At 60.5% G+C, this 8524-nt stretch overlaps 1 protein-coding gene across 3 annotated transcripts; it reads right to left on the reverse strand.

The window, feature by feature from the left end:
* Positions 1 to 723: 723 nt before the first annotated feature.
* Positions 724 to 7819, reverse strand: LOC127490150 (serine/arginine repetitive matrix protein 1-like). 3 transcript variants are annotated; one of them, XR_007917987.2, is made up of 4 exons: positions 7284 to 7819; positions 4804 to 4949; positions 2241 to 3283; positions 730 to 1514 (listed from the first exon to the last, which is right to left on the reverse strand). XR_007917987.2 is itself a non-coding variant. In XM_051842322.2 (3 exons), the coding sequence occupies exons 1-3, from the start codon at positions 7805 to 7807 to the stop codon at positions 3036 to 3038; spliced, it is 918 nt and encodes a 305-aa protein (XP_051698282.2). In that variant the 5' UTR covers positions 7808 to 7819; the 3' UTR covers positions 726 to 3035. The 3 variants fall into 3 exon arrangements, 1 of the variants encoding a protein (XP_051698282.2); XM_051842322.2 differs by having other exon boundaries at positions 726 to 3283; XR_011379729.1 differs by lacking the exon at positions 4804 to 4949 and having other exon boundaries at positions 724 to 3283.
* Positions 7820 to 8524: the final 705 nt, after the last annotated feature.

The raw sequence follows: 8524 nt of genomic DNA on the forward strand, positions 1-8524 counted from the left end.
TTTCCTCTCAGCAGGTGCACTCCCAGGTGTGCGGGAGCCACGGCGAGCCCCCTGCATAGGAAGTATCTGGGCTGCTCCACCCCTGCTGCTACAGAGAACCGCAGCGAGCAACTGTACTATAGTGAGGATTTAAAACGTTGCTTATAGATTTCACCTACTTGAAAGGCAGAGAGAGAGAGAGAAAGAGAGAGAGGGAGAGAGAGAGAGAGGGAGAGAGAGAGAGATAGGGAGAGAGGGAGAGATAGGGAGAGAGGGAGGGAGAGAGGGAGCACCCCTCCCCTGGCTCCTTCCTCATTTCAGGCCAAAGCCAGAATTTCAGAGGCTCTGTCTGGGTTCCCCCGCGAGTGGCAGAGACCCAAGCACTCATCCATCCTTTGCCGCCCCCCAGGATGCGTCGGCAGGACACCGGATCCGAAACGGAGTCGCCAGGACTTGAACTCCAACAGAGGCTGCGGGCATCTGAAAGGGGCGGGGCTTAGCTTGCTGGGCCTCGGCGCCCACCCCAGGGTCAGTCTCTGGAAGGGACAAGGCTGGGTCACAGTGCACTTGACCTTGGGGTTTTGCATCCGCAGCCGTGCGGGGGAGCCCCATCAGCACAGTGCGCTACCCGTATCCATTCCTGTAATGAGGCACAGGGAAGCAGCAAGGGCCAGCGGGTGTGGCTCCCAGCTGCTCCTCTTCAAAGCCCCCCCACCCCCCACCCAAGGACGTCCGTTTGTGGCTTCTGGGCCACTGCTGCCTGCAGGGGAGGCTGGGACGTGCGCTGTATATACGAGCACGCTTTTACCACAGCAAATGGCTGCCCTGACCCCAAGGGAGGGGGCCGGGGGGGGGGGGCCGTGGTGATGCTGTCCCCAGGGCAAGGCCGCTCTCAGCGCCCGCAGCACAGGTAAACCAAAGACACAGTGTTTTTGAGCCATAGATTGGTTTCTCCATTTTTAGAGCAGTTGTTGGTATTTAAACTTGGGCTGATTTCTCATAAAAATCAGAAAGTTTCGTTTACTTAAAAGTCTGGGGGCGCTGGTGCTGCGGCCTAGTGGGTAAAGCTGCTGCCTGCAGTGCCGGCATCCCATATCGTGTTGGTTCCAGTCGATCCGAAGCCAGGAGCCAGGAGCTTCTTCTGGGTCTCCCACGTGGGTGCAGGGGCCCAAGGACCTGGGCCATCTTGTACTTCTTTCCCAGGCCACAGCAGAGAGCTGGGTCGGAAGCGGAGCAGCCGGGACTTGAACAGGCGCCCATACGGGATGCGGGCACTGCAGGCAGCAGCTTTACCCGCTACACCACAGCGCCGGCCCCGCCCCCCCCCCCTCCATTATCTCAGTTCTGCGGCTCCGCTGGGTCTCCCTCCAGGCTGCATTGTGGTGCGGGCTGAGGTCTCCTCTGAGCGCACAGCTGGGTGCCGATGAGCGTGTAAGCTCTCTGTAGTGTCAGTGGGCTTGGCGCCTCTCCAGCCATTGGACTGGAGACCTCAGTTCCTTGTCACGTGGCCTCCACGTGGGGAGTGGGGTCGCTCACTTCATCCAAGCACAGGAACCAGGAAGGCAACAGAAAAAATCAGCAAGGGTATCTGCCAGCAGCAGTGCCGTCCCCCGTGGCCTAGCAGGAAGTGGCATGGCCACATTTTCGCCCGGAAGTCTCTGTGCCGGCCCTCACGTGGGGGAACTCATGCCAGCGGGGATGAGTGGGGCTGAGCCGTGGCTGTCTTAGAATCAGCCCTCCTGGGGCCGGCATTGGGGTGCAGGGGGTTAAGTCGCCACCTGCAATGCTAGCATCCCGTATGGATGCCAGTTCGAGTCTTGGCTATTCCACTCCCACCCAGCTCCCCACCAATGCACCCGGGAACGCAGCAGAAGACGGCTCAAGTACTCGGACCCCTGCCAGCCACATGGGAGACCCGAATGGAGATTCAGGCTCTTGGCCTTGGCCTGGTGTAGCCCTGGCCATTGTGGTCATTTGGGGAGTGAACCAACAGATGGAAGACCTCTGTCTCTCCCTCTCCCTCTCCCTCTGTAACTCTGCCTTTCAAACAAAGTTTTCACGCTGGCTGCTCCAAGGACCCCGCCTGCTGAGGGATTTTCCCCCACCCCAACCCTGCCATCAGGTGGACACGTGAGGCCGACACAACTCTGGGGCCAGCACGGTGGCCTGAGCCAGCTGTACCCACTGTGCAGCCAGCCCCTGCCCAGCCCCAGTGACGTGGAGCTCTGCAGCCCGGTCAGCAGGACGCGCACTGTGCTCACATGGAAGCTTGGATCTGGCTTCGTCCCGCTGGGTGGATGTCTGCATTTCCCTTTCATGTGCTGTTTGAGTCAGAGATGAAAACCAGACTTTATGATCATCAGCTCATTAGCAGATAGACATCAGCTGAGTAATTACGCGGACACACCTTAAGACACAGCTTCACAAGACAGGTTCAGTGCTTGCTTTTTTTAAAATAAAGATTTATTTATTTATTTTTTGAAAGTCAGAGTTACACAGAGAGAGAAGGAGAGGCACAGAGAGAGAGATTGAGAGAGCGAGAGTGAGAGAGCGAGAGAGAGAGAGAGAGGTCTTCCATCTGCTGGTCCACTCCCCAGTTGGTCGCAACTGCACCAATCTGAAGCCAGGAGCCAGGAGCTTCTTCCAGGTCTCCCACAAGGACTTGGGCCATCTTCTACTGCTTTCCCAGGCCATAGCAGAGAGCTGGATCGGAAGTGGAGCAGCCGGGACTAGAACCAGCCCCCACATGGGATGCCTGCAATGCAGGCGGCAGCTTCCCACTACGCCACAGTGCCGGCCCCACATGTTTGCCCTTGAATGTGAAAATTTTCAAAGACACAAAAAAGCATGAACCCGTGGCCTCAGTTGTATCATTAATTAGCATTTATTAGGCTGCTTTGTCGATCGCCCATCTAGCCATCGCTTTCTCCACTCGTCATTCAGCTTAGTTTTTTAAAAATGTATTGAAGTCCAGTTGTAAAAACTATATTAAAAGTTTTAGATTCTGAAACCCAATACCCAGAATATTATAGGATTAGGATGGAGAATTATATTGTTTATTCACTTACATTAAAAAATGTGTTATCCACGGGTGATGCTGTGACACAGTGGGTAAGGCCACTGCCTGAGACACAAGCATCCCATATGGGCGCCGGTTCAAGCTCTGGCTGCTCCACTTCTGATCCAGCTCCCTGCTGTGGCCTGGGAAAGCAGCAGAAGATGGCCCGAGTGCTTGGGCCCCGGCACCGGCGTGGGAGACCTGGATGGAATTCTGGGCTCCTGGCTTCCTGGCCACTGCTGCCATCTGGGGAGTGAGCCAGCAGGTAGAGTTATAGACAGTGAGAGAGAGAGACGGAGAGAAAGATCTTCCATCCGCTGGTTCACCCCGCAATGGCCACTGTGGCGCACCGCACCAATCTGAAGCCAGGAGCCAGGTGCTTCCTCCTGGTCTCCCATGGGGTGCAGGGCCCAAGCACTTGGGCCATCCTCCACTGCCCTCCCGGGCCACAGCAGAGAGCTGGCCTGGAAGAGGAGCAACCAGGACAGAACCGGTGCCCATATGGGATGCCGGCGCCGCAGGCGGAGGATTAGCCTAGTGAGCCGTGGCGCCGGCCTTTTATTTGTTAAACTCTTTAGTTAGTGGAGCTGTTAGGCCTTTGACTATGAGGTAAGTTTAAAAATCACTATCTCAAAGAATAATAGATACAATGTTAAATTTAGAAAAACAGGGGAAAAGAGAAGCCACAGGTTTGCAGGTAGAGCCCGGTGACCCTTGGTGCCCTGTGCCAGCATGCCGATGTCCCAGGGTGCCGGAGGCTTGGAGGGCTCTGCCACCCTCCCCAGGAGCCCTGATCTGCCGGGAGGACCGTGGCCACCTTGGCCTTCCACCCCCCCTGGTTCTTTCTCTGTCACCTGGAAACAGCCATGTCCCAAGGTGGAGCCACACCCCCCACGCCCGTCCCTTCCAGGCCCAAAGCCTCCCTGGTGGCTCAGCTGGCCCCTGCCCTCGGCCAATCAGCAAGCCCTCGGCAGGCCGCCTCTGTGACGTCGGCCAATCAGCAAGCCCTCGGCAGGCCGCCTCTGTGACGTCGGCCAATCAGCAAGCCCTCGGCAGGCCGCCTCTGTGACGTCAGGCTCGGAGCCCCAGATGCCTTTTGCAGAGTGGGTGACGGCCCCTCCAGGTCCTCCACAGGCGGCTCTGCCCCTTCCCAGGTCACTGCAGTGCACGGGAGCCCTCGGTTCCTCCCACCCTGCCCTGGGGAGCACATTGAGGCCATTTTCACATCAAGGTATTTTCAGTATTAAGTCACTATTTTTAGGGGCCAGAGCTGTGGCGTAGCAGGTAAAGCCACCTCCTGCAGTGCTGGCATCCCATATGGGTGCCAGTTCAAGTCCCAGCTGCTCCACTTCGCATCCAGCTCTCTACTGTGGCCTGGGAAAGCAGTAGAAGGTGGCCCAAGTGCTTGGGTCCCTGCACCCGCGTGGGAGACCCAGAAGACGCTCCTGGCTCCTGGCTTTGGAACAGCTCAGCTCCAGCCATTGCGGCCATTTAGAGAGTGAACCAGTGGATGGAAGACCTCTCTCTCTCTCTCTCTCCCCTCTCTCGCTCTCTCTGCCTCTGCCTCTCTGTAACTCTGCCTTTCAAACAAATAAATAATCTTTTAAAAAAGTACTCTTTTTAGATATAAGAAGTCATATGATCTCATTATAAAATTTTTGAGACACTCTTTTCTCCAGAAATGAGCATTTGAGAACATTCCATTAAATGCTTTGGCTATTTTAAACAAAACACAATGATGCTCTCTCCACACGTGACCGACTCACATCTTCGATTTTGTTCATTTCCGCTTGGGCTCTTCCGGGACCCCTTCCAGATCAAGCCGCCGGAGCAGGCTGTTCCCTCGCCTGGGGGCCGCACTGCGACAGGTGCCCCTTCTCTGCTCTGACAAACCCTGCGGCTGCAAACAGTCCTGTAAGAGGTCACCCAGGGCGCTGTGAGCTGGGACACCGAGTCAGTCCTGGAAACAGAATCGCCGGTACCCAGGGCCTGCCGGGTCCCGGCCTTGCTTAAACTGCTCTCCGTCGGCAGCGAGCTGTGAAAGGGGCCTCTCTCCCCAGCCTGCAACAGACGGACGCCGCCGTCGGGGCTCCGAGCTCACGGGGGCTGAGCGTGCCGCCCCCACTTAAGTGGTGGGGGACCAAGGCCCTGAGATCACGCAGCTGGCACAGGGCACTTGCGATGATGCCATCTGTTTAATTTTCCAATTAAAGGGAATTTACATGCAAGCGGCTCTAAGAAGTCTCAGGCCACCCAGAGGGTTCCCCGGGCTGCTCGGGTGACCCCTGCCCCTGGGTCCTCCCCTTGTGGACTGTGGATGGCAGTGCCGGTGCCCACAGATGTGGGTCCAGACGTGTGTGCTGGGTGAGGCTGCGCTGGCCCCTAGCCAGCGGGAGGAAGGCGCACAGAGCAGAGTCGGCAGTCTGCACACAGCGTGGGCTCAGCAGCTCCTCCTGTGGCCTCACACCTCGGTGTGAATCGCTTTACTCAGTAATGGGATCAGCACCTTACCTTGCCCACAGGGGCGCCGGCCTGCGTGGGGGGACAATCAGGCCGGAGACAGACTGATCGAGAGATAGTGCAGGGCTGGGGTGGGGGTCCGATCCCAGGAGGGGGGTGCTGTTTCCTGGCCTCTTAAGAAGTAGGCTGGAGTGGGACCTGCCCCCTGCCCAGGGTGCTGCCCAGCCCCGGGGGCCCTGGCTCCACTGCACGGGGAAGGCCTTGGCCAGCACCAGCAAGGATGAGTCTGGTCCAAGAGCCCAGCTTCTCTGGGTCCTTCTAGTCCTGGTGGATCCTTGGACTCCACCCCCCTCATCCCCCTGCCCCGGCCCGCTCCTCTTGTTCTTGGAGTGCAGACAGCAAGTTCTGGGTCAGCGGAAGGCCCTGGGAACCCCCAAGGGTCCTCCTGCTTGTGTGCCAAGTCCAAAGTGCTCGCACGGTGGCCTGGGTCTGGCAGCCCCTGTGGCTCCGTGCCTCCCCTGGCGCCCACCGCGCTACCCAATGGACTGGGTGCTGTCTGCTTGGAACTTTTGCACGAGCTGTTTCGTCCGCACAGAACACCATCCCCCTCCTCCCGGGAACCCGAGCCCCCCACTCCCCCTGGGGAGGGAGTGCAGCCGGCCCCCGCGAGCCCTAGCATCTGGGGAGGCCGGGCTGAGGGGACACGGGAACTCTGTGCACCTCGCAACTTCACTGCAAACCTCAAATTATCTCCAAAACAAAAGATTAACGAGCAAGGGTGCCCGCTCCTCTGGCAGTCGCAGGGGGCTTGATTCCAGCCATCTGCCCCCACCCGGTCCCCCTGGGGCAGGGCAAGCTGTGTGGCTGTGTCCTGGCCCTGTGGTTCCCAGCCTCTCCCCGGGAGGCCTCCAGCCCTGCCGTGGCCCCTGCTCCATCAAAGCAGGGCCTGGAGAGGCAGCCGCTCAGAAGACGCACCCCTGCTGCTGGCTTCCACAAAGAGCACACTCTGTCTCTGCTCGCAAGCACAGAGCCCAGGGTGCCGGGTGAGTCCTGCAAGGCGGCGCTGCTCGAAGGCTGGGGACCCCCTGAGCACACGGCCCAGGGGCGGGGAAGCTAGCAGGGCAGGGAGGAAGCCAGACAAACGGATGTGGTTGTCGGCTCAGCCCCAGCCCCACCTGACCCCGGGGAGCTCCCGGAGGTGTGAACAACACCAGCAAAGCGCCAAGGGCTGCAGGAGGTGGAGCACCAGGTGCTTCCTGTAGCCGGCACCTGAGCAGCCGGAGCAGAGTGGCAGGAGTGACCTGAGGACGTGGGGAGGGGGCGCCGGTGCGATCCGAGAGGCCCGGCTGAGGCGGGTGCGTGGAGCCCGGAGCACAGACAGCCGGGAGGGCGGATGCGAAGTTGGGGCAGCAGCGCAGTGGGAAGCCTCGAGCGGAGCCGGGACCGGAAGGACAGACGGACACCGGGGCCGGAAGGACAGACGGACACCGCACCAGGTTTTCCGTCTCTGCCCTGGTGACGGGGGTGCCTTCGGGCCTTCGGAGGCTGGGCCCTTCTGCGCACCCGCCCCGGGGAGGGAGAGGCTGTGGGAAGAGCCGGGGCACGTGGAGCAAGAGCAGCCCAGGGCTGCCCAGGCCAGGATGGCGAAGGGAGAGCCGCAGCGCGGGGGCTTCGGGCCACCCTCCAGCTCACGCAGGGGTCACTCTTGGGTCCCCCGGCCGTGAGTCGGATTTGTTCCCCCAAACACTGGGGACTCCCAACCCCAATGGCTCTGATGTGACCTTACCCGGCGACGGCACTGCAGCAGGTGGAATGAGGCCACAGGGGTGGCGTGGCTTCCAGCCCAGGGGGGCTGGCCACCTCCTGTGAAGAAAGAACCGGCGCTGCGGTCTCGGTGCCGGGGCTGCGGTCTCGGAGTTGGTGCTGCGGTCTCGGTGCCGGGGCTGTGGTCTCGGAGTTGGTGCTGCGGTCTCGGAGCCGGCGCTGCGGTCTCGGAGCCGGCGCTCTGGTCTCGGAGCTGGCGCTGCGGTCTCGGTGCCGGGGCTGCGGTCTCGGAGCCGGCGCTGCGGTCTCGGAGCCGGCGCTGTGGTCTCGGAGCCGGCGCTGCGGTCTCGGAGCCGGCGCTCTGGTCTCGGAGCCGGCGCTCTGGTCTCGGAGCTGGCGCTGCGGTCTCGGTGCCGGCGCTGCGGTCTCGGTGCCGGCGCTGTGGTCTCGGTGCTGGGGCTGCGGTCTCGGAGCCAGCGCTGTGGTCTCGGAGCCGGCGCTGTGGTGCAGCGGGTTAAGCTGCTGACTGCAGGGCTGACATCCCATACAGGTGCCAGTTCGAGTCCCGGCTGCTCCAGTTCCAATCCAGCTCCCCGCTAATGCGCCTGGGAAAGCAGCAGAAGATGGCCCCAGTCCTTGGGCCCGTGCGCTTGTGTGGGAGACCTGGAAGAAGCTCCTGGCTGACTCTTCGCTTCAGCCTGGTCCGGTCCTGGTTATTGTGGCCATCTGGGGAGTGAACCATCGGATGGAAGACCTCTCCCCCCCCTTAACTCTGCCTTTCAAATAAATAAATATTTTAAAAGAAGGAAGCTCACACGCAGACACACACGGGGGCAGGGTGATGTGAAGACAGCAGCAGAAGTGGGCTTGGAGCTCCGCAGCCAGGGCCGCCCGGGCTGCCGTCCTCGTGAGCGCCCACCCCGGCCAGGCCCTGTCCCCCGCTTCCTGGTGCTCTCTGCAGCGGCCACCACGCGGTGCGCTGGGGCCCTGGACAGCTCGGCCCGGCTCCCAGGCACAGCAGAGAACCTGGCAGCTTGTAGGCCTGGAACTGGGGGAAGAGAGGGGCCCATAGCAGCGTGGGGGCGGGGCCTCCCGCACCTGCCCGCACCGGGCCCCGCCCTTCCTCTGAGCTCGCTTCTGCGACACTAATAATCCTCCTGTGAGCTGCGGCTTGCCGGGCTTCACAGTCTGATAGGCGTTTATTACCCGCTTAACCATTTAAGTAGAACAAAAAAGAAAATCCTTGTTGCGCAAAAGGTGATG

This window comes from Oryctolagus cuniculus, chromosome 11, assembly GCF_964237555.1.
Source record: "Oryctolagus cuniculus chromosome 11, mOryCun1.1, whole genome shotgun sequence".
NCBI lineage: Eukaryota > Metazoa > Chordata > Mammalia > Lagomorpha > Leporidae > Oryctolagus > Oryctolagus cuniculus.